The sequence below is a fragment of the Zerene cesonia genome, chromosome 22, assembly GCF_012273895.1.
Source record: "Zerene cesonia ecotype Mississippi chromosome 22, Zerene_cesonia_1.1, whole genome shotgun sequence".
NCBI lineage: Eukaryota > Metazoa > Arthropoda > Insecta > Lepidoptera > Pieridae > Zerene > Zerene cesonia.
In genome coordinates, this window is record NC_052123.1 from 3,951,547 (window position 1) to 3,977,969 (window position 26,423).

The following is a 26,423-nucleotide window of genomic DNA, read 5'->3' on the forward strand; positions in this document are numbered from 1 at the left end:
AGTGTGGATGCGGAAATGTATTGCGCACGGCTGGAGAATATACTTTGTCTACATTTGTAGGTACATGTGTATAATTTAATATTAATTACTTTTAAGAATTGCGACGGCTGACTGGACTGGTTAAGTCGTAGAGTTGATTTGGTAAAAGATGTACGCAGTTAGATCTGATTGTTAAACCCAACAAGATATAAATTCAATATGATTATTGTAATATTAAATTGTTTTTGACATTCATCTAAACAGAGCGTATGTGCTGTTTCTTTATAAATAAACGGTGAAGCCTTGACAGCTATTTATTTAATAAAAATCGCACATTCAGCTAAAATCTCTTGCGTGTATACTTCCTACTTGTTTAATAATAATATTTTCAACTGGCAAGGTTATGTGTTTAATGAAGTAAATTATATTTCCTCAATTAAATATTATGATAATATTCAGTGCGGTTTTGTGTTTATAGCATACAATCACATCGACAAATGATTATTGTATAAGAATTTTATTAATTTCCGAAGTAAAGCTTAGATCGATATATTTTTTAATGTAGTTCATTTCTAGTTTTCAAGGACAGTCTCAGACAGCTTGTCCCGGGATTTTTCTCGCATGGTATTTCCGGAATAAAAACTATCTAGTTTTTCTAGGGGCACAAACTATCGTTGTACCAAATTTTATCCTTATCGGTTCCTGAGAAGAGACAGACAGACTTGAGTAACTATCGCATCTATAATATTTGTAGGTTCTTATACGAAATCAAACATATCAATCACCTAAAAAGATTAAAACGATATATCATATAATGCAAATACAAAGGATATTGCGCAAACAAACTTGCATTATAATCGTTAATTGCATGTCTGAGTTGTTTCGTATTGCCCAATAAACGGCGAAGGTCGTATCGAATCAATAGATTAGAGTTTAGACGCATGGGAAATGCGCTATGTTCATACGGTATCCCGTTGCTATTGCACCGTTCCCAGTTATTTGGATGGTGGTTATTTTTTATGTTTTGCATTGAGATGTCGTATTGCTACTTGCATCTCTGTCGTTAAAGACCTGTAGAATAGATCACTAGCCCGCCTCGCGGATAGCAATAACTGTGTTTACTTTGTGCATGCGATGTTAAAAAGATTTTATACGCATTTATTAATTAATTGGACGGTGTAAAGCGCTATGAGCGTTCACCATATTCTATATTCATTCGTTTATATTGATCTCTTATGACTTCTCTCTCAGTACGTATGTATGTATGTATGTCGGGTTCATATTGAATGGAATCTACAGCTGCTTTTGTGGGCTATAAATAAATCTGGTATCCATCTAAATTCATTTATTGGTAGATAGATAGATAGGTACATCAATTATACAAAACTAGGTCTACATATTTAGCTCTAGCAATGATTCATTCCGGCGATACCAGTTGTAGCCCTGCACTTTCACTGAATTTCACTGAACTCGATTGATGCTTATGTGCTATTGGTTAGTTCGGTTTGATTATTTAGCTGTATGTGTGGTTATTTGGGTGTTCCTGTGACCATTGTGGTCGGTTGGCAGATTATTTAGATGTCTTCTTAGGTTCTCTCTTTGGTTTAGTTCTAAATTTTTTGTTTCCTTGTTTAGTCGCTGTCGCATTAGGTTGTAACATGTAATGGCATGTGATTTGGATAAATAAAATGAATGTTGTTGAATTTTGAATAATGGCTTATTCAACTTTGTTGTATAAGTGAAATTCATCACACGTGAACCTATAATACATTATCATGTAATGTTATAATTGATTTATAAACCTTCATCGGTTCTGCTCTAGGATATGTATCATCATAGTTGGTGTTTGATAGGTTCTTAATTAAATTATGAACGTATAAATGGCATACCCTACTGGATCAGCATGGGTGAAGGAAATTTGTTGTTGGAACCCGCGGTGCCAATCGAGTGATACCCGGATAAAAGCCTATGTGCTTATTTATACAATAATCTATTGCACCAATTCCTATGAGGGCTGAAGCCGCAAGTTCCAGTTATTAGTACCAATACATTCGGGCTAGTTAACACCAGTAGTAATAAGAAATGGCTGCACAATAGACAAGTGAAGGTATCCATTACGAGTGGTTGTGACTCATCAGGTGACCATTCGAACGGAACTAGCGAGCGCTTTGTTAGCTAACCGGTTGATTCATTTGCCACCGGTTATTCGATAGTTGGTTCTATGTACAATTTGAAGTATTTTCGCTTTAGAAAATGTATGCAAACGCTTTTTACGTTATTTATTTATCACGATGTTTCGTACGGTATACGGCGGGCGTGGTCACGCGGAGACTGAGATGTCACCTGTCTTGGTGTTGATACGAGACTGTTGTGTTTAAACTTTAAGCTTCTGGTTTATTTTTTAGTTTTGAGTCTGGTTTGTTTATATATGCTTTGGTTCAAAGGTTCTTTTCCTGCGGAAAGCTAGTGGTGATTAAATGAAAAATAAGTTATGCTATTTACATTAGAGACAAGTAACAGTACCATATAATAACGCATAATGCATAAATTTGTAATGAAAGTTTTAACTATAGATATTCACTCACGATCACAAATTCAATTCCCTAAGCCATCACTATCTACACAGTTGATGAAGGGTGTGGGTCCATGTTTGCTTCACGTTTGTTTCATTTAGTCTAATAATGTCTCTAATTAATTGCGTTCGCGATAATTGATAGGTAATTGACGTGCATCGTTTACACACATGTATGTATGTATGATACTTTATCGTGATTGCCGGTTATGTAAGGCGCACGAACGGGTTTTAGCTGGAGTTGCGCACGCGCCGTGTAAATTGTGAATTATCTTTGTGTCAAAAGTGACCTATATGTATATATATATATTTTTTTATTTTCTTTGATGCAATATATTGGTTGCTAATATTTTATAAACGTATATAGGTGTGATTTAATTATATCTTTTAGCTATTCATTGAAAGTAAGTGTTAGCATTATTTGAAAGGAATGAAATGTTTTTTTTTCTCTCTACGCAGTATACGCTTTAAAATTCAATGATGCTCCATTTTCAAATAAGTATTTATTCTCCTCATAGGAGGCCTCTGTGTGCCTGCAGTGGGCGCAGTAATTATGTACTTGATAATGATTTTTTATGTATGTTTGTATGTAACCGACTCCTTGAGACTCGACTTTAAGAACCTTTCTACACTTATCAAGGATCGGTGAAATAAGAGAAAGACGGAAAATGTAACTTGCATAACTAGATAGATATGAATCGGGTAAATATGTGCACGCTCTGACCTCTGCGTATGATGACTAGTGCACTTAGGTATAAAAAAATTCCTTAAACCATTACTAATACTCATACAGGAAGTAATTTATTAATAGTTAGTAGGTAGTTTAGTACCGATTCGAATTCATGGAAAATTGAAATGGAATTGTTTGAATTTGTTGTTGCTGTTGTTGTTGAGTTATCAATTCGACTGTATCTTTTTTATGTTTGTTACCGTATAAATTTTTACTGGGTGAACTGAATTTTATATTTCATATTCAGATAAAGACATCTAGACCAAATTTAAATGGGACTGCCGTTTTTAATTTGGTATAGTTATTTATAGTTCAAACAATTTGAAGGCGATTCTGTTTTTTTGCTAACAATAATTAATGTATAAAAAACTTATATTTATAACTGACTACTAGACTAGATTCGTAAGTAGGTATTCGATATCTATAAGGTACGTTAAATTTTTTTAAATGACGTGAGTCATATTTCCACAAAGTACCTATCAACGGAGGGAAGATAAAGGGATGTTTGAAAGAATTCGCCAAACAATATTAGGAACATTTTTGTCCCCTCGCCGGGTAGATTGTGTAGAGAAATTGTATTATCGCGTTTTACAAAGGAAATGCCGCGGCTTGCGCCCAAACGAGATATTCGTTTAAAATTCCTTCGTCCCGCGCCCGGCGTTTGTGATAAAACGTGGCTTGAATTGTTTTTTTAAACAAAATTACGCGAAAAAAGCCCTCTGCGTATCGTAACAACATTAATATTTCCGAAACTAGACTTCATATTAAGGCGGTCATGTACGCGAAATAGGTAACAGAAAACGCCGTAGAAAACAACAAACGCGCTCATTGCTGATTCCTCTATTACGCAAATTACGCTTAACCAACTTCAAGTGATTAATTGCTAAGACGTCAATCCGTAAGTGCGCTATTATCGTTTCAATAAAGATGACTTCACCGAAACATTGACCTTTCGCGGTAAGTCGGATCGCCCACGACTTAACACGCATCCTCTCTTATCATTCATACATCATTGTGATTCTCTATTCTAATAACGCTACGATGTGTTAGTGTGTCGACGACGCTCGCGCCGAATGGACGTGTGCGCCGCGATCTAGATAAATAATTATCGTTTTGCAATTATTTATTATTCTTTATTGTTTTTGCCGTATCCAAGTGATATTATAGTTTCTTTTTCCACGACCGGTCCGACTCGTCGAATAAGTGTTTTCGTAATTACCAGGATTGCAGTGACACACACAAGTGAATGGAAATAAAAATGGGTGTATAAACTGTGAATCGCAACCTTAAGTACCAGGCGAGCAGGAATCTTGAAGAGTTCGGGATGTACGAGGTGTCGTGCGTCGCCGGGAACAAAGTAGACGCTGCGTACGCAGTTAAGAGCCTATCCAACGTGATACCACCAGGCATGGGGCACACAGTGTCCGTGCAGCGTCACCATGCGCACTCCCAGTCGTATAAACACAAACCCGAACCGCCGCCGGTCAGCAAACCGGACGCGATCAAGTCTCACGTAATGAGATTGTTGAAGCGGTCGAAAAGCCACACCCCGGCTACCAGGGCGGCAGAGAATCAAGTCGATCCCCGTTCCTTCGATCGACGCACGGTATTCTCGAAGCCGGTGGCTGATGAGCAACGGCGAAGGCGGAATTCAGCGGAGCGACGACGCAGCGCCGACAAAAGAGTGATGGTCACGATTGTCGATGGTCTCCCGGTGGTTGTAACCGGCCAGCATCCGCAGACCCAGCACCCGCCGCCCGTGACGCACCATAGACACGCACACAGGGACAAGGTAAGGATTTCCATGTAATTACAAAGACAAACACGTAAGCTATCGGCAGGGCCGTGTGTACGCGTGATACGCGATTGTATTTAGAATGTTTGTTTATGAAGCGGAGCGTGTTTCTTTGCGTAATTGCTTCTTAGTAGCGATCCAGTGACGCGGTTATAGAGTTGTAAGCGTATGTATCGTATTGCATTCAATGGTGTGTACACTTATACAGGTTAATAATAAGTAATGGTTGTTTCGAAAGGCGTATATCAAGAGTTAATTGATGGAAAAGTGACATTTTGACCAAGGCACCTGTAATTAACTCTGTTATAAAAGAAAGTGGATCAAGTACTTTACCTCTTTGTTAACAAACACAAAGAACGTCTTAAATGAAAAATAATGAAAGTTATTGTTTCTATTTTGAACCACGGCTATAGAAGTAAACACTAAGTAGGATTCAATTTTGTTAGATGTCTTGAAGCGCTCGCATCTAAAAATAAAGACAGATTAGAATCGTTCATATCAACAAGCAGATATCACTTTCGTTTATTTGCTTTCGTGTTTCGTTGTCCTTAACGTGGCTCGTCAATGGTAGAACACTGTATCGGGTAAATTGAACTTTTCAATGGCTCCTTGACACGACTTTAATCTTTTTTTTTTGTTACATTCAAATCGTGTGTCGATGTTTTATTTATGGTGAACTCGGATCGTAGTCATTGCTTTTATTAATGTACGATACTGGTTTCGCGGTAAGGTGGTTCACGTGTGTTGTTATTATGTAAATATATATGTAGTAGACTAGCTTATAAGATGACACGATACAGTGTTCCGTTTTTATATAATAACTAGCTGCGCCCCGCGGTTTCACCCGCGTAAGTCCATATCCCGTAGGAATATCGGGATAAAAAGTTGCCTATATGTTATTCCACGTGTTCAGCTGTTTACGTAATAACGTACTAAATTTCATTGCAATCGGTTCAGTAGTTTTTGCGTGAAAGAGCAACAAACACACACACATCCTTACAAACTTTCGCATTTATAATATTAGTAAGATTAGTATGATAGGATAGTAGGAAGTAGGATAGTAGGATGTATGAACAAGAAACATCGTTCAAATAATACGTATAACTATAACTCAAAACGTATGTGTGAAAAAAAAATGAAATTGAAAGCAAATGATATCAAGAAAACATAAAAAAAAATTATCATTTCAACGTCATGTATTTATTATAACATGTCGGCGCTCGTTCGTTCGTTGCTCGGTTACGCGTAAGCCGCGTAAATTTTTATCATCGTATCTAAATAAAACGTGATTATATATATAAACACGTGACATGCATGTGACAAAAATAATGTTACATATAGGCAGATGTTGTATCGTTAAATTGTTGCTATCTCTATAGACGGGTTGATATTGATACAAGCAATGAGCTAGTAAACAATGTGAACTTTCTTTAAATATTTATATATACGTAATGTGTTTGCCTCTGTCTATTTATAATTAGCGTGTTTGGCGATTCATTAGGTGCAGATTAGATCTTCATATTTGAGAGAATATGTTTGAATTTAGTCGTTAATGTGATTAAAGTGTTCGTGATGTCGTTTTATTTCATTCATTTGGTGGTTTAATAGAAAATTTGAAGTTAAATGGTTTTTGTTTTTAATGGTTTGCGGATAATGCTGTTTTGTTTTTATTGTTAATTGATTTTCTTGAATCTCTTTGTATATGAAATTCTAATTTTAAATTTGTTCTGTTTCTATTGTCCCGGTTTTGGTCCTAAATACGCACAAAATATTTTTCTATCAGCCAATTTTAAATTCCATCTAAAAGCGACACAATTGAAACGTATCAACCTCGGTAAGTAAATGGAGGTAGGTGGACGTCGGACGTTTGTTCGTAAATTGCCGTCGAAAATTTTCGAACGAGTGCACGAAGTGTTTGATGCAGGCTAACGAAATTCGTTTCGGTCAAAAGTGATAGTGTGAATAATTGATTGGTAGTTAGGGTTGCCGCTTTCGAGATTATTAAAAATAAAAAAAAATCGGACTTAGCAAATAGCGAAGTTATTTGTCACAAGATAAGCTAATTTGAACATAATAGGGTACGTGGTAAAATTAAGTAAATTTGAATAAATGAGAGATACGCAAGCCGTCATTTAGTTTATTATAATATTTATTAAGAATCGTATTATAACGTTATTTTTAATTTATTGAATATTAGCTGTCTCGTACGGTTTCACTCATGGACAATAGCAAGTATTAGTTATAGAAGAGCATAATAGGTATTAGTATTAATACCAAATATACCTAATATGTTATTCTGAAGCTATGTCGATGCCAAGTATCTTCAAAATACGTTCAGCGGTTTTTGCGTGAATTAGAGTAGCAAACATATTTATATTTATTTATACATATCATTAGTAGACATAACACAAGACAATAAAACAGCTTAATTTTAAAACATCTAACAATGTTTGTATTTTAAGCATATTATTTACACAATGCATTTAAATCTATCTCCAACTTAAGTTCACCATGTTCAAGTTAATGAGTGCGGGATATTCAAATTATTTTCGCATCCGGCAACCCTGCCGGCAATCGCCCATTAATTCAGATTATTGAGGAAGCATTCAGCCTGCAATCGTTTAAAATTTTCGTTTTCAATTCAGCCTTTCTGTTAATTGCACTGATTTTAAGTGATTTATTAACTTTGTGAGTTATTCGCGCCAATTTGTTTTTTTTTTTTTTAAAGATTGGCGAAATTTTAACGGAACACATTTTTGGAAAATAGAATTTGGTACGGTTATGTTTGATTGTGTATAAAGTTGTATGGATATATAGAAGGTTTTGTGGAGTTGCGATTTATGTTATATATATTTTATGGACATACAATTTACATATGTATAGTAGGTGTGTATAAGTACTATTCTATTGTGAGTTGCCTATAAACTTAATTATTATGTGACACCTAAATTGTTGGTTTTTGTCAATAACGTTAAATTTTAAATTATACAAATATGTATGTTCGTAGTTTGTATATAGACTGTTCAATCATTGAAGAGATATTGAAGTATTGATTAACGAAATTCAAGACGTCAATTTAGATCATAAGTTCCGAATTAGATACAACAAACTTAGTCCCTATACAAAGTGTGTTACATTTTTACATTTAGTTAGTCATTGTTTTTTCCTCTCACATCTTAAGTGTAGGTCTCCTAGTCTACGTGTATCAGTCACCGTAAGATTGTTATAAACGTTAGATTGTTATATAACTTGCAAGTAGTTTTAAACGGTGGAAAAATTTTGATCCGTTGAAATTAGCTTGCTATTTAACGCTTTATTTTTTGAGACTATATTTATATGAATATATCGCAATCTTATACCTTTAAACGAGCAATTCTTGTATATATATATATATATATATATATAATTGGGATCTCGGAATCGGCTCCAACGATTTTCATGAAATTTAGTATATAGGGGTTTTCGAGGGCGATAAATCGATCTAGCTAGGAATTTTTTTTAGAAAATGTCATATTCGTGTTTTATTCGTGTTTTTTTTTCCCTGACATCTATTGGTGAATAGTAATACTATTTTGCTTCGTAGATAGCTGGACAACTGAAATAATGTCATATTCGTATTTTATTCGTGTTTTTTTTTCCTGACATCTATTGGTGAATAATAATACTATTTTGCTTCGAAGATAGCTGGACAACTGAAATAACACATAGGCACTTTTTATACCGATATTCCTACGGGATACGGACTTACGCGGTTTCAACCGCGGGTCACAGCTAGTTATATATAATGCCGAGAATTCAGTCGACAGTCAACTAGGTGGTCAACCTATATACCTGTATGTATGTGTGGTTTTACATAAACCGAACCTAACCCAACCCATCATGTCGAAAGCGCATCTCACAAATCAACGGTTTCATATCGACAGACATAATCTTTTGAAAAATAATGCTCTAAACTTTAAGCATTAGGTATATTGAGGATCACATTTTTTCGACACATTACAATCTGGCGGCAATCTATCCCGCGATATTGTAATCGGACGGTGTTTACAGTTTCACGGTGACACGTCTAACGCGATCAGTAACACGACACTATCTGGTGTGGCTTGACGCTGGCTTGACGCGACACGACCGCACTGATTAAGACGCTGGATACATTGGACCGTGGACTTGACAGCGCCAAGGTCTTGTACGCTCTGCGGTGGGATAAAACTGTATGAGGCCAGTTTCCTATTCCTCATCACCCTTCCCGAATCCATTCCTTCTTTCCCGTCATCAACCGATAAAGGGCAATGCATTTTCAGTGGCACTATGTGAATGTTCATGGTCGGTGGGGATCGCTTACCATCAGGCGAACCACCAGCTCAGTCGCCTGCTATGACATAAGAACATAAAAGAATCTGACGTAGGTTTTGTGTGCTCTGTGGTGGGATAAAAAACCGTACGAGAGAATATATTGAATTTGACGGTGTAGCGCTCTAAGGTTGTTCTTTGATAACCTTGAAAGGGTTAGAGTTAGTAGAATAGGCTTTCGTGGGCTTTACAATGGGAGATCATATATATTTTATAAGCAATGGGACGATTGCGATCAATAGCTGGCGTTTAGTAGCAGCGAACTGGTGTTAGAAAAATGAATTATAAAAGTCTTAAAATTCTAAGTTCTCTATCTGATTTAGCTCAAAGCTTAACATAATATACCCGTTTCTAAGATTGCTTCCAACGGTTTGTTTGTGTTTCCTCATTTCCCATCCGGTAAAACCATTACGGGCCAAAGTGAAGCGTGGCTAAAGATACCTAAAGGTAATTGTTTGGAAATGCGTTCGGAAGTGAAATACGTACCTGTGTGGCTATAGTCTATTTATGGCGCAAAAGAGTTGAAATCAATAGATTCGATCGTTCAGATCAAAGGGTGCGGTTAAAAAACGAGTCACGAGGCGGGCTGAGAGGGGTACGAATGGGGGCCGAAGGGTCAGAGTCTTCTTAGAACGTCTTTGTGTAGTGTTGTGTAGTGTAGACTTCATGTTGAGTTGGTACCTCTGGGAGTAACGCTTGAGGCCATTTCGCTGCTTGAAGGAGAGTCGTTTTGTTTGATGTTTGATGAATTAATTTGAATTTTAATAGGTATTTAGGTATGTTAATTGGTGTAAAATAACATAAAATAAGTTAATTTTTTACGTGACGCGTAATAAATGATCGTTATATATGTATATTCGCGTGAGAAAACTAAAAAAACTTGTATGAAATAATAATAACTTAGGTATTACTTTCGTTAAATGTGCGTTTGAGACAATAATTTTCACTAGAAATATGATTGAGTTCAATCAAATGTAAATACTTTTTTTTATTATATTAATATTTGTAAGTGACTGCTAAATTTAAACTCCATATTTCAATTGGTTATATGACCTAATTAATACACCTCCATCTAGAATAGGTAACAGGAAGCGTTTAAACTTTAAATATAACCTAACACGTGCCAGCCGAAACGGATCGGTGCAAGGAACTTGTTGTTTGTTTGTTTGTTTGTTTGTCGAAACTCTAACTTTGTGTTTGGTTAAGCGCATACGCCCCGACTCTGTTTACTTCATCTCACTTGGCTCGGATGACCGGTTGTCTTTGAGAGAGGGCCTATTAGGGAGCTGTCGATTTGTGATTGTGAACCATTATACTTAACATGGACAGTTTCACTGTACGTCCGTCTGTCTGTCTGTATATATTTAATGGGTGACCAATTTCTTGTGCAGTTGCTGTTTAGCTAGCATTGGAACCTTTAGTGTCGCAAATCCGACTCGCACTTGACCGATTTATTTTTATCTATTAACGTGTTTTGCGCGTACGAAAAAATAATAATTATGCCGTGCATTCAATGAAATGTATCATAGTTGCATAATCGAAATATAAATATATACTCGACTTGATCCATTTTAGTTTGGTTTATATTTAGTCGACCGACTTGGTTTGTATGTGTGGGAGGTGCGTATTGAATGCTGGCGTAATAGTGTGGGTAATGTTTTTATTGGGATTCAATTATAGATTTTGTTTGTTATCGTTTTATATAACACTGTGGTGGCGTTTTAATTGTTGCCTTGATTGAATACTATGAATCTATACTAATAAGTAATAATATAAACTGGAGAGTTTGTTTCTTTGAACGCATGAATCTTAGGATCCACTGGGGCGATTGAAAAAGTCCTTTCACTGTTGCATATGTAGATACGTAGTGTAATGTATAACAAAATAAAGATAAGCGCATTATATTTCAAACCTTTAAAAAAACTGTTCGTCTTCTAACATTTGAATTATATCGTTTTGATTTTATTTATATTTCATTTAAAATACTTGATATTATAAATAAGTACTTTATACAGTCAAATCTGTGTCAAAAATAATGATAAAAACGAACATTTTTTCATTTAACATCACGTAGCACCTTAAAGTGGAGGCTGGGGACCTGTACCAAAGACATCTATGTAGACTATTTTAGGCACTAGTCCCTCGCAACGCTACCCTCTACCGTCACCAATGATATGATGAGATAACTTTTCGCGTTTCTTCTCGTACTTAATTCAACGCTTTACTTTCGTCTGATTTCGACGTTTATCTTAACTGTTAAATATCCATTTTCGTATCAGATGTTTTATAATATCTTATCGCATCGAGATGAAGGTTGTTAAACCGAGGTAGGTAACGTTATGGAAAAGGAATCGTGATAGCATATGGTTTTTTCTTTTTACTATCTGGCGTATCTCTGATGGCGTTTGTGACTTTGATATATTCAGCGTTTACTGTCAAATAAAAATAATATCTATACTCACATTAGGAAAAGGTAAATTTTGTGACATAAGATATAATTATTACCCGATTCCACAAACACGCGCTTCCCAAAAAAAGACACAAAAGTGGCAGGGACCCAGGTATCCTCTTACGGGTAATTTTATTTTTATACGTGTCTATTTTAAGAGAGATTTACATTCGACAATTCGCTCGTCATTATTAAGATATAACATAATGCGTCGTTGTTAAATAATCTTTATAATTTGTATCTGGTAAATCCGTAATATTACTAAATCCGTGTGGGTACGTGTACACACATATATAGATACGTTTTTCTCGTTTAGTCAGTGGAAGAGTCGCGTAGAAGATGAAAAGTTAAGATATAACAATCAATCACTTATATTGTACACCCAATAGCTTATTACTTGTGTTCATTCACGCTTGCGTCCACTTCTAGATACGGTGATGCTAGACCTAGCGTATCAGTAAGTGATACCGGTGTCGCCATCTAGTGTGCAATAGCGAAACGAGTACAAGACACATATGCTTGGAAAATAGCTATCTGTATTTTTATTTACAGTCTATATTTGATTAATCTGTTTTGTTGTATCCTGGTACAGTACATGGTATTAAATAGAATAATAATAGCTGTGATGATTTATGAAACTATTGTGTAGTATGCAAAGTGCTTTATTTTGTATTTGTTATATGCTTAATACTCGATTAATAAAAGGAACTGTGTTATTATTATTGGTTATATTATAAGTAAATAAAATATTGTAACTGACACTATTTCAGTAGAGGTACTCACCGCTAGGTGTCACTAGCTGTATCTTTTAACGATCGAAACACATTTCTCAACATTTCTGATAAATATTTTACGTTTAATATATTTGAGTATGAATATGTTAATTATTTACTCCCCTATACGTTTGGCTTATGTCGATAAAAATAAATTGTATAATATTATTTAACTTAATAAAATGGTTTGTTTATCTCGTTTATTTGATATTTCTTACATTTTATCATTTAACTTCATTATTCGTGGAACAACACGCCGTACATTCCGACTCGTAGTCGTTTAACTTAGTTCGATACTAGATGGCGCTACATGTGTAGATTCGTTGTATTTGTTTATTTCAATGTACTCTTTCATTCTACATTATGTTACCGCAAAAATCCTCTTGATATATGATGATTCGAGGACTAATTGTATAATTATTGGTATGAAAATCTCAGTGGTGAGGACCTCGGACTTCAAAAATCGTTAAGTCGGTGTTCGAGACGGGGCGAGCGTGCAGGAAATAAATTGATTTTCAATTTATCTGCACATATGGGTAACATCACCACTGCTTAAAACGGTGAAGGAAAACATCGTGAGGAAACCGGCATGTCCAAGAATCATAAGTTCGACGACATGTGACGTCTATCAAACTCACTTGGCCAGCGTGGTGGATTATGGCCTGCACCCTCATAGGAGGCCTGTGTCCCAGCAGTGGGTACATGTATGGGCTGAGGATGATGAGTATGAAAAGCGTTGATTTTAAAATGAAATTCCCATTTGTTGTGACTTTTTCGTTATTTACCTGCGAGAAGGCACCTCCCTTGTAACTTCCCCAGTGTGCTTGACAGGTGACTGTACTGTATATTGACATTTTGTGAAGAATTATCGTATTGTTTAGGCGTGTAAAACCACTTCTTCCTATGCAATGTCATTATAACAATCCGCTTATGGCCTATTGTCATCTATCAAGACGAAATAAACAAAAACTTTATAGATATGACTATGGACTAGGGCGAGGACGTGAGGAAAAACATTTGATAATTTTTTTAGTTAACCAACTTTGTGACATTCGTGTCTAATTTGTACAGAAAATTAACAACAATTTAATGAGCCTAATTGTCAAATTATGAACGAAATAAATGCTTTTCAATCACGTTAACTTGATCTATTCTAAGCAGCCACTCCTCAAAAGTTTTTTTTTTCCACATCAACCGTCATTCGTTGGATAATTATACGCACTGTGACGCTTTAATTAAAAAAAATATCTTATAAATTGACATGTATTGTGGTGGCAAGCGGCTTGCGGCAATAATAAGGTGTATATTTGGCAACGCTTAAACGTGTTTCGGGATCTAGTTTTTGCCGAGTTCCTTTTACGAATCACCCACATCCAGCCGCCGGGTTAATGACCCTGATTATGTATTGTACTCTGTACATATCAATTATAAGCTTTATCGATTAAGCAATAGAGTATGTTTCGGTGCGTGCATCGATGCGATAATAATAGTTTTGTATGGCTATCTTAACATCGCGTTCCATTAAATTGTATAACGAGGCTCGAAATTGCAGTTTTTTTTACGCAATTTTATGAGCCGCTTGTCGTATGTTTTTTTTTGAGTTGATTGTGATTGATTCTTGAAGATGTTTTTAAAAGTGTATACGTATTATATTTTCTTAGTAGGTATTATCTGTGAAATGTGAATCTGTTTTCTATAAATTTGTCTACAAAGATTATCTACGTATCCAACACCGGGTAAAGTTAAGTTGAAGCCGTCTTAGTACGTACTTCCGATATATTTTCGATCGGTTTTTCTTTTATTTAGTTATTTATTAATATCAATCCATTTCAAGATATTGTTATTATATACGAGATATCGTGAGCCTGGGTTAAATATATATTGTACTAGCTTTCCGCCCGCCCGGTTTCGCTCGTGCTGTCAAAGGAAATTCCCTTGGGAATTGGATGTGTCAACGCGGCATAAAAGTATATAAGTGTCCTATCTGTATCCAGACACAAAAAATCATACCATAAAAGCGCTCCGCGAAAGATGACGAATATAAAAATAAGTTTGTAATCTATAATACTCGAATATAAAAATGAATCACTATTTCACCATCACGCGTAAACGGTGGGAACGATTTCAAAAATTGTTTCACCATTAGAAAGCTGCAATTACACTTACTGATATAGACTATAGGTATATGTACCCCGAGAGAAACCGGGGCGAACAGCATAATAATTAAGCTAACATTAGTAAGTATAAGTACTTTTATACCTAATTAAATTGAAGCTCATTCGAAGTTCCATATTAAATTTCAATACACACACTGTACATCTATTTGTATGTATGTATGGCTATCAGTTGACGAGGCGACGTAACGATTCCGAACGTAAACAAAACCGAGCAAACAGTTTGATAAAAGCGAAAGCATTGTCCAGATTGCGAAAGCAATTAGCGTTATCTGTGTGTCAGCGGTTTTGTGTGCGTTCTGTTTACTTCTTTTATGTTATAGGTCGATTTATAATTCGTGGCCATTTTGTATTTAATGTGGCGTCCGAAAAATTTGACATTTGGGTTTCTTATAATTGTTGTTTTTCAAAGTGTATACACGCTAATGGCATAAATATACATACATATACATATGTATTAATTATTTTAATTATAAAGTAGGTAGATAATTATAAGAGAAGACTGTCTATTTAGGATTTTCAATATTTAATGTTCAATTTCGACAGTAGGTATTGTGGGAGACGATTTTGGTTCCACACGTGGCCGCTAGAGTCTCTGTTGTCGCGAGTTGACTTCGAAAGTTTTAGGTTAAGTGCCTACTCTAATTTGAATTCTTGCAATATTCCATGTTTTAATTAGATTAAGATTCTCTAACAGGATAATGTTTTCCTGAAAATCTTACCTCTCTTGTATATTATATTCTAGCTGTGCCCCGTGGGTTTGGCAAAGCAAGTATTTCTATAGCTTGGGTGTTGTTCTGGTACATAAGCTACATTGCTGCTAAATATCATTAAAAATACGTCCAGTGGTCTGCATAATAGAGCAACAAACATACATCTATCCTCACAAAATTTCGCATTTGTGGTACTGATTTATAATGTTTATCTCAAATATTAAAATCTTCACCGGTCTTGCAAGAGCACTGTACCAAGTCACGTGGTTACGGAGACCGGTGTCCGCGATACGGTATAACATTATACCTGCGCCTGCGTCGCGCGGTGACTCATCTGTGTGGATCCACTGTCGAGCACGACACGAGAATGTCGTTTAAGTCTTGAAATTCGAGTGTTTACGTGGCAGATCGAGTACCTAGTACTACCTACCTACTAAGGCATCCTGGAAATGTGTTTGATGTGATTAAATAAAAACATAAGTTACAACAGGCTTGAGTTCATAATATCTTGGAAAGCTTTTAATAATGATGGTATGAAATAAACTATAAATATATACCAGTACAGTTTGAAGTCCTTCCGCTCACATGAAATAACACGTTAATTATATTAATTACAACGGTTTAATTACAAGTATAATAATCGCTAATTAAGAATAATCGTCGTTTTCAGCCTTGGGTCTTTCACAGTTGATCCACTGTTGGCCTGTCAAATAATTTTTCATTTATGAAAATTTAAAAGAATAACTACCAGCCGCTGCTCCCGGCTCCGCTCGGTCCGATCCGGGATAGAAACTTACTAAAATATAGCTTATGTCACTCGCAAATAACTTTCTATTGAAATAATTTTTTCCAGTCGGTCCAATAGATCCAGAGATGTCACAAACTCACAAATTCACAACCTCCTTATAATAAACTCTATTATATTAGGTTAAATTAATAAATTATGCATGAGCAAGGGGTGCAAATTAAGCAATTAGGCCGGCAAATATAATCAATGAAATCAAATTTACTATTGGAGAGTCACGTCGAGTCGCAATAAAATCTTGACTATCGTTCGGCGTCAAGTGGATTGAAGATTGTCGAATTGAACTGTGTTCGATTGTGAGAAATATGCATTATCATGCGATAAAGAAAAGCGATGCATGAGTTTAATATTAATTGTTACAAGTATTCGTCATATTCGTCTACGTTCTTCTGTTACTATCGAAAGTTTTTAAATATATATATTTTTTGGAGAAGCTTTTCTCTCTCGTAACGGCTGATAAATTCATGAAATTGGCCACACCGTCATTTTTAAATCAGACTTAGCCACTACCCGTTCAAGTCCCATGCGAAGTCATTACATTATTTTGAAAAATTAATACACACATATCAGATTTCGATCTTGTTAAGTGTGTTGTGTTTGTTTTCTTTTTTTTTTTCGTATACACATCGTAATTTAATTAAACTGTGTTTTAGTTGTATCATACTGACAATCAATAAATACGTATGAGAAATTATCGTGCGTTCAATTATTGCGGAAACGTGCACTTTTTATGGTCACGTGATCCTACGCTCCACAACCTAACCTAGATGTGCACCAAGAAATGAGACCTGTTTTTGTTTTAGCTACAGTGAGTTCGAATCAAAGTTCGGTATCGTTTTTTATCACATTATTATTAACAGTATATGGATAATGATATTATATTTTTGTCTTGTTTTTAATGTAATAATATTCTGATTCTAATTTTAAAAATACGTACGATATACGTTTTAAACGTGCATTTTTTTCGTTTCATAATTAAATTTCTCAATGGTTATATTTATTTTTGTTGTCTTTGCATTCAATGATGACTATTGTATAGTCTATAGGGTGTAGATAATATTATTTAGATCCGATATAGGAAGGTTATCGCAATAGTTATATATACAAATAAATAAATAGTTTAAAATCCTAGTAAGTGAATAATTAAAAGAATGCAAATATAGTATTTTCTTGTGTTTGATGTTTAACCACGCTCGCTGTAAAGTGTTCGAAACGTCGGTTTAATAATATAATGAATAAATCGCGTTTAAAATCCGTTTAAAAGACTTTAATTTCTAAAAGTATACAAACACTTTGATTTTAACATACTTATTGGCCTTATGAAGGCGTGTTGATAAAAAATAGGTTGAATGACAAATTAAACAAAATAAAACGAAACATCCAGTGATTACTGGTTATTACTGATTTTATAAAAACACAGTGTTCCTGGTAGTGGAGTGGCTGATAATTAAAATGCAACAATCAATCGACGCAAAAACCGGCTCCATTGTAAATTATAATAAAACATGAGTCAATCGCGATGGTCTTAACGTTGATGGTGTAAACGGATCTTAAATGTTATATATACGTACTGGCTTTTGCCCGCGGCTTCGCACGCGTCAAATTCGGAGTAGTTACCTCATCTTATCCTAACCTGATCACAAAAAAACCTTTGTTATTTTGCCCATCAACACTGATGATGACTGATGTAATTATGTAGACACCTATATCAGTATAACCGTCAAACTGCCTGTTTGAATTTTTCATTCGTACCCGGAGAATGAATTTAGATCAATTTGCCACGACGCTCGTCAGACCTTACGTGCGAATGTTCTCATATAAGTTACCTACGTGTATAAACAATGCGATGGGATCGGCGCACCGTCAGATACCATTTCCCTTCCTAAAACTGTGTGAGAACATGTAACATGATCGCTCATGCACCAAACTGTGGAATAATTAACTGGTTAAATTAACAGAATGACGTAGCATTAGGAGATACTCGGTTATTAGAATAGAATAGAATAGAATAGAATGATAGAACAAACATACAAACAGACTTTCAAATTCATAATATTAGTGTGATATGATGTGAGGAATACATCAATCTTTAGGTATATATAAATTAAAAAGACACCATGTAATATATGGATTAAAATGAAGTTTGTAAAAATTCAAATTCCAGCTAAGCTCAGTACCTACCTACGTGATACTTGCCACTAGTGTATATTAGGCTACACTCCGTACGCTATACAATATTATTCTAGATCTTAATTTGTTTCCTTTCGTTTTAAAGTCAGTTATGTAAGATTTTTAGATAAATAACAAACGTTAGTTCATTGTGTTTTCAAATTTAGTTCCGATTACAGATAAGATACTTTTATTTTGTGTAGAGATTGATTAAACATTCACGGGTATTATGATATAGCAGTAAGTGCACAACTTATACCTGAGTTATTTTAGAAGACCTTTCCTGAACCGGAATAGGGTTTGTTTGAGTTCGTTAAAATATTTATCATCACATCGTTAAAATGTTAATGAGTATCGAATATTAGTGAAGTAGTAGGTAACTGTTAATATGTCGCTCTTTCTAGAGACCTAGAGTTTTGGCTTATCTTCACGTCACATGTGGACTTTTCTTTGGTGCCCCCTCACCCCTTTCCCCCGAAGGCTGATAACTGGGAAGGCGCGGCGGCGCGGGCGCAACTACCTTTAGTCTCCCCACAGACGTGACGCGGAGCGCACGTCTCTCTCGTGAACGATATTTTTTTTATATTTCATCTCAATAGTGTTGTGTTTCGTGGTGATTGTGACCGCAGTTGCGAAGTGCAGAGGATGTCAGTTGTTCCAGTGATAAATATATAGTTTGTTTTATGTGTACGTTCATTGTGTCGATACCGTTGCGTTTCGCTCCAGCGATTCGGTTAATAACTTGGATCTACAGTAACTGTGTCATAGCCTGACTAAGATTTAATACCGTGAAAAGGTCACTTACCTTGATTGGATGTAATTGAAGTATATAATCGGTGACAGTTTCTGGTTTTGCTCAGGCAATAGTCGTGGATCATACATCTGGGCATGTGACTATATGATTGGCTATCAGCTCTTTGTTTGTCGATTTGTTGTTCAAAATGGTCGATTGGATTTTTAAAGCTCTTGTTAGATGAAGGATAGGTGATGTGTCACGAATGTACTGTAGCAGCCCACAACGGTTACATCTATTCGCGAATTTAACTTGATCAACAGCGGATGAGTCACGTTCGATCGTCTTGTGGAAGTATTGCAGCGATCGAGTAGTTTTTCTCTCCATTTTTTTTAATATTCACGCTTGAAAGAGTTCGGTTCGGCGCTCGCTGGAAGGTTTTGTTTCGGCCGAGTGAAACGGCAGCAATTGGACCTTGATATCCGGAGTTACAGTAACGAGCACAATGCCTGTTTAGTTGTAGGATGGTTTTCAATGTGCAATTTGTACTTTGGGTACGTTTGCCAGCCGTATGGAGATACGTTAAGGTGCTTTCAACTTTGATAGCATTGCCTTGTTACATTTACAATGTGTACAAACTGAATAGCCTGTAAATTTAGTCCGTCTAGCCGTTTCGCACAAATTACTTTGCATATGGCATGATGGTATGTCTGTCGACTACGTAAAGTTAAAAATAAAACTTTGTTAGATTCAGTATTCAGTATAAACATCACCCAAGATAAATCCAAGCGAATCGAGGTCGCCATCCACCCTCCCGCTCGAGACGAGCCTTCAGTTGTCACAGTTGTATGGTTAAAGTGAAAATTCCCTCAGCTGAGCACTCGCTGAATACGATCTGACCCAGATACCCGGCTCGGGCCGCGTCTCGACTCGCCGTCTGTCGGGGAAATTCACTATTATACTCCTCTCTATGTAGGCACTCGTTGTGTACGTGCTTCAGGTGGTGTAAGTAACTTTTCTATTTGTACACTGTTCCATGTGGAAGCCTTACCCTAAATTGTTGTGCGATGAACGCAAATTCACTTGATATAAAAGCAAGAAATATTGTGGTTATTATTTATCATTCGTGTTATTTGAATCATTCTTATTACACCTGTTCGCATATCTGCATTATCTACATATGCACATGTATATAAATTTGTCCTATTTACTGAACAAATATGATGTCTTATTCTTAAATTGAATGCGTTAAAGTTTACAATGGCGCGGACCTGATAATCACGTCTAAAAAAGTAACCACTTGTTTTCTTATCGTGCCGTTAAAGGATTTATCAGTCTTTGAAGCGATAACACCTGATAGTGATAGTGTGATAAGGTCCGTGTTTCATGGTGATGTCACTTGGAAATTAATGTGAATTGATTTTAAGTATCATATAACTGATTAATAAAAAAAAGACCAAATACACACACTTGAGGCACTCCGGTTAAGGTGTGGAATATTGTTTAGACATTTACAGCGCAAAACATAAAATTAAATGAGTTTTTAAACATTTGCCGACGATGAAATTTAAACAATGTTTTGTTAATGCAGCAGCCAATACTATTCTAGATTTTATTATACTTGCAGATGTTCGCCCAGTATTGTACTTAAAAGTAAAGCGATTAAACGATCTCGAATAAGTCCTCGCTCTGAGGTCAAGTTGACCTTAACACCGATAAGCTGCACGATATTATACTATTTATCCGATTTATTGTGTTAACGTTCAAGCTTTTTTGCAAATTTAAAAATGTTTCGTGCATTTCATGAAAACTCTTTGATATATGGAAATATAAAGGATATGTGAGTACATATAATGTACACTTCTATGAATATTTCATGGAAAAAATCACTCGATGATTATTACTCTAATTCGTTTGGAATTTAAAGACTCTGTTATCTCTTTTTCTTTTTGCGACTATGCAAGTATTAACTTATATATATTTACGACTATGCAAGTATAATCAATAGCAGTATTCTATCAATAATTGATTGGCTCAAGCATCTAGTTCTTCTGGTTTACACATGCTCGTGATAAATATTGAACATGTGCGATACAAACGTGATTTTATCGTCGACCTCACTCACCTCTCTTTCTTGCACTTGAATTTTTTTACGTCCACTTAATTGGCCGCGGAAAATCTATTTAGTAATGCTCGGAGTCATGCCAAGCGCAGCGTCTCACGACGATACGTAATGTTTCTTTGCTCACATTCTGTAACTGTTCAAACTGGTTTTAATTGTGTGGAGGCTGGAGGTAGTTAGTTATATGCCTAATGGTCGGGGCTCTAAAAGTTGCTTGCTACAGTTTTGTGCACTCGACAACTTGACTCTTTGCAATGAATGTGGTGGAGCTCATGCTATGATTACCGTGCACGCAGTTATAAAATGTCTAAAACTAGCTGCGCCCCGCGGTTTCACCCGCGTAAGTCCGTATCCCGTAGGAATATCGGGATAAAAAGTTGCCTATATGTTATTCCAGTTTTCCAGCTATATACGTGCCAAATTTCATTGCAATCGGTTCAGTAGCTTTTGCGTGAAAGAGCAACAAACACAATCACATCCTTACAGACTTTCGCATTTATAATCTTAGTAGGTTTATTATAGTAGGATAGTAGGATAGTAGGATTAGTAGGATAGGATATTCTAATATATTATAATTATTACTAGTAGGATAGGATATGCACAAGTTCTATTTATCATTTCGAGATTAATTATATTTCTTAAGCAGGTAACTTTGAAGCTACGCTACCTTTACTAGTGTTCATTTGCACACAAAACATAAAGGCTGCGTCTTGGTCCGCCCTGTCGACACGTACCTATTTGCGGACGAGATTCGAATTCAAATCAAGCCCATTATCAATAATTACATTCATGTTTAGTATGGATTTATTGTGGTTCAATGACGGAATCTTGTAGAATGCAATTGTGTTTGAATTGAACGGCGGTGTGCGTTGCTGGTCAGTTTGTAATGGAGCGCGCCAGTTTGTGAGGTGTGCGAGGTATGTTGGATCACGATTTGTTTAGCTGTAGGATTGTGATAGTACACAACCTTATTTGGAGCAATTGTATTATCAATTTCGCAAGCGTTGAATTATTATGTTATGTTTATTTGTGGCACTTAGTTGTGAACTGCTTTATTTTATTGGTATTGAGGTAAAAAGTTCCTCTCTTATGCTCTGTTTTAAGTACCAATTAATGTTTTCTACTATGTTAGAACACTATCTATACCAGCCTGTACCATCCTGTTATGTGGCATTCTCTGTGTTGTTGAGGTACTACCAATTTCATTATTTAATTGAATACATTTTGTATGAACGTCGGGATTAAAATAGTTAACGTCCATGAAAATGAATCCGGAGCCGCTTTGTGGCTGTTTATTGCTCTCTTATCGAAGCGCTTATCTGATAACCGGGTAGTGCCGCGCGGAGTGATATATGCCGTGTTGTTTTTACTTTATAACTTTATTCGTACCAATGAATGGAAAACTGCTAGGATCGTTGAATGTTTCATTGTTATTATATGGGTCTAACTATATTTATGTCGGTCCATAAACTTTATATTGAATTTTATCAAGCTTTAGTGTCGGGTACATTATATTCTATGAGCGACGATTAAAAGTTAAAAGTAGCTGTAACAGAATAAAACAATCTAATAAAGAAGTTTTGCGAAGTAACTCACAGCTGATGCTAACAAGTTTATTGAATACTCAGAAGTTATGAGTGACGATAACCCGACTAAGTTGTTAAGTTGGCTATCGCTGATCCAACGGCTTCAGCATCTGTGACCTGTTCGTAATAAAAATCGATATCCAGACGTTATAACACTTTCACCGATAATTCGGAAGTATCATGAAAGTTTTATACAAAACGTTCCGCTCTGTCGCAACACTGTAGTCTGTCCTCGTCTAGCGCGATCAATTTTCGATGTGTCCAAGCGAGATGGTAAATAGGATTATTTTCTGCTTGATAGTTCGTTTCTTAAGCGGAAGGAGGCTGCGTGGCGGAAAATTGACTTCACCAGTTTTAATATTTTGTCTCTTTTGACACGTAGGCAAAAGATTTATTAAGGGTTTTTATTATTTGATTTTATGTAATGATTTATTGATATTGTTTCATTGCAAAAAAAATGCAATGAAATATATTGTTTGACTAGTAGGAAGCCCTCAGTAAGTAATTTCTCAAACTTGTTTTTCTTTGTATAGCAATCGAATAACAATGAAAATACCTATTTTTTTCCAGTTGTATATACGTACGTATCAGAACCTTTATGATCTAATTCCTGTAATACATTCACTGTAATATCAATATTACTCTCTAGGTTAGGTTGTTAAACATTACTTACTTATCAACGGAGGGTCGTTAGAATGTCTGCTTAATGCCTAATACATTTTGAAGTTTCTTATATTGAATAACAACAATATTACGTATAAAGACTTGGATACTTTTCGTTAGTCAGCGTTTCGGTAATACGATAGTTTGGAATGCGTTTGCGGTTCGCGTCTATTTATTTTATATCGATGAAAAAAACCTATGATATCCATTCGTTTCAGTTTACGTTGCGGTCGTGTGTATGCGCATATGTATTATAATATCTGGTTTTTTTATTCGGGTCTTGTATTACATGCCAATTGTGGTTGAGAAATGAGAATACTCGTATTCGAATATACGTAGTTATACAGATGTAGACATATCCGATTAGATGTTCTGCACCTTAAGTTAAGTGCGGCTTGAGTGTTTAGTCTTTTTTTTATATCATCGTAGGCAATGGAGCTGGTGGGTCGCCTGAGGGTAAGCGCTACCACCGCTTATGAACATTTGTAAGGGCGTAAGCTCGATTGCAGACCTTTCTCCTCTACAAATCGATTAACGACTTTAAATGAGAAAGGGATTAAGAAAGGATTGACGAGAGGAATTAAAGGCACGCACTGGGAAGGGTAAGGAATAGGGTATGGGCCTCCGGCTCCCCCATTCACCGAACGAAACACAGCTGCTTGCTACTATTTCACGCCGGTCTTCTGGGTGTGATACTTTCCTGGTGCCAGTTGGCCCAAGGCCGAAGCATGCTCGTGCTCCCCCACTGTAAATATTCGTTAACACTTGTACTAGGTAGGTAGATGAGTAGGTATGTTGGAGTATGGTTTCCATTGATCTATGATAAGCGTGGAAAACGACGGGCGCACTTTTACCGTGCAGTCGATTAGATAGAAAGCCGTATCGCTCAACACTATAATCTATATCAATTTTCTTTGTAATTATTTTATGCAGGTTAATGGCGAAGTTTCTCCGTCTACGAATACAATGCTACTGACGTTCTACTGTGGGCGTGACGGCACCGTGACCCGCGGTTCGTTCGAGTCGGACGGTTCAATTTGAAAACTTTGCATTAAATTAAAAGTTACGGTTTTAGTTCGCTGTGTTGTGCACCGTCTCGACACTGTTATAACTCATGCGGCGTACCACACACGGAGCGGGAGATTTATTTCTTTATAGTAACTAAAGTACTTACATGCGTCGATGCTGTGTGTCGTCACATCAAGGTGTTTATTAATTAGCTGGACAAATATGAATGACTTGAAATCACACATATTAGTGTAATATTATAAATTTTAATTAATTTAATTTGTTAGGATGTTTCTCCATCAATCACACTGAAACTACATACGGATTTTGATGAAATGACAGACAGGGTATGAGCTGACTTGGGTGATAGGATACTTTTTATCCCAATTAAATGCTCCCATGGGATAAAATAGGAATCTTGATATCCGGACAAAGCCGGGACGGGCGTCTAGTATAAAATTAACTTTACATAAACAACAATGTGTACACTCATCGAGACTTCGAACAAAAACGACTAAATGACGATATTATTGCGGTTTCCATTTATCGCTTTAGCCGTATTCAATTGAATCGCAAGTATTTAACGAGTGAATCGCAACAACTCCTTATCGCCGAAGCAACGGTAACAGATGGTAACGGTACATTTTCGGTTGAGATTAATTGTGAACGATCCGCGGCTCTTGATGGACGGTAAATGGCGGGATATTTCTTTTTTTTTTTCATTTCGCCAAAAGAAATGGCGGCAGATTCTCGCGTTGGACGATTATTTTAGTATTGTACTGTACTGTACTGGTTTTTTGCGGAATTCCGCGGAGAAACTGTCGGTCCATTTGTGAGACGTAATTACTTTTGGCCTACGGTACATTATCTCTGGTGTTTTATTTTTTGTATCCGTTTATTCTACTAGCTGCGCCTCGCGGTTTCATACGCGTAAGTCCCTATCCGTAGAAATATCCGGATAAAAAGTTGCCTTTATGTTATTCCAGTTGTCGAGCTATCTACCAAACCAATTTCATTGCGATCGCTCCAGTAGTTTTAGCGTGAAAGAGCAACAAACACATACACATCCTTACAAACTTTCGCATTTATAATATTAGTAGGAAGAATTTATGAATTAATCAACTGAAATTTTTAAATTAACATTCTACAAACCATCGTTAAAACGAGATCGAGTAAGCGATAATAATAACTAACAAATCAATCTTGTAAATGGACGAGCATACATTATCGCACCGCGTATAAAAGTGTTTTATATTATCATTAAAACTCGCACACACTCTCGGCAACCAGTGGCCGTTGCAAATAGTTTCCAATATCGATCACGATTCCATTTATCATAATTTTCATACCGTATATGGTAATAAATCTTTGTATATTATGTAAGCAATGCATACTTGCATGTAATAGATGAACAGCTCTCAAATAATGATTGTAAAAAGTCAGGGTAGTATATGATCGTTATTTTAGCCTTTACATTGTCGTACTTGGCCAGTCGTATGATAGGGTTGTCGCGAACTGGTTTTGTTTATTGCAAAAATTATAAGTTGGGTAGCATTATAATGATCGAGATTGCAAACTATGTAAAGTGAAGTACTAATACGAATAGTTACATTCTTATTAAGGAATTTATCATAACACCACTCAATTATTCAAAGTTCGAATGACTTTGGCGAACATTTGATTTTTCAACTTTACGATAGTATAAAATAAATATAGATTCTGATTATACTTAGTCTGGCCATAAATACTATTACACTTAATTATAAAAAAATATTACATTTGAATTTCGAATCTGTCATTTT

At 35.9% G+C, this 26,423-nt stretch overlaps 1 protein-coding gene across 16 annotated transcripts in view; it reads left to right on the forward strand.

Annotated features, from left to right (window-relative positions):
• Positions 1 to 26,423, forward strand: part of LOC119836082 (serine/threonine-protein kinase MARK2-like) — a 159,296-nt gene that overhangs the window by 61,890 nt on the left and 70,983 nt on the right. For 7 of the 16 annotated variants that reach the window (XM_038361301.1, XM_038361308.1, XM_038361309.1 and 4 more), the window contains exon 1: positions 19,035 to 19,305. The exons of 1 other annotated variant lie outside the window; for it this stretch is intronic. Coding sequence is in view for 2 of the 15 variants with exons in the window: in XM_038361313.1 (XP_038217241.1) it covers positions 4,606 to 5,073 (468 nt within the window). In the remaining 13 variants the exon portion in view is untranslated. Of the gene's footprint in view, positions 1 to 4,503; positions 5,074 to 19,033; positions 19,335 to 26,423 lie in introns of those variants that run through there. 8 more of the 16 variants (XM_038361313.1, XM_038361314.1, XM_038361316.1 and 5 more) reach the window with 7 other exon arrangements.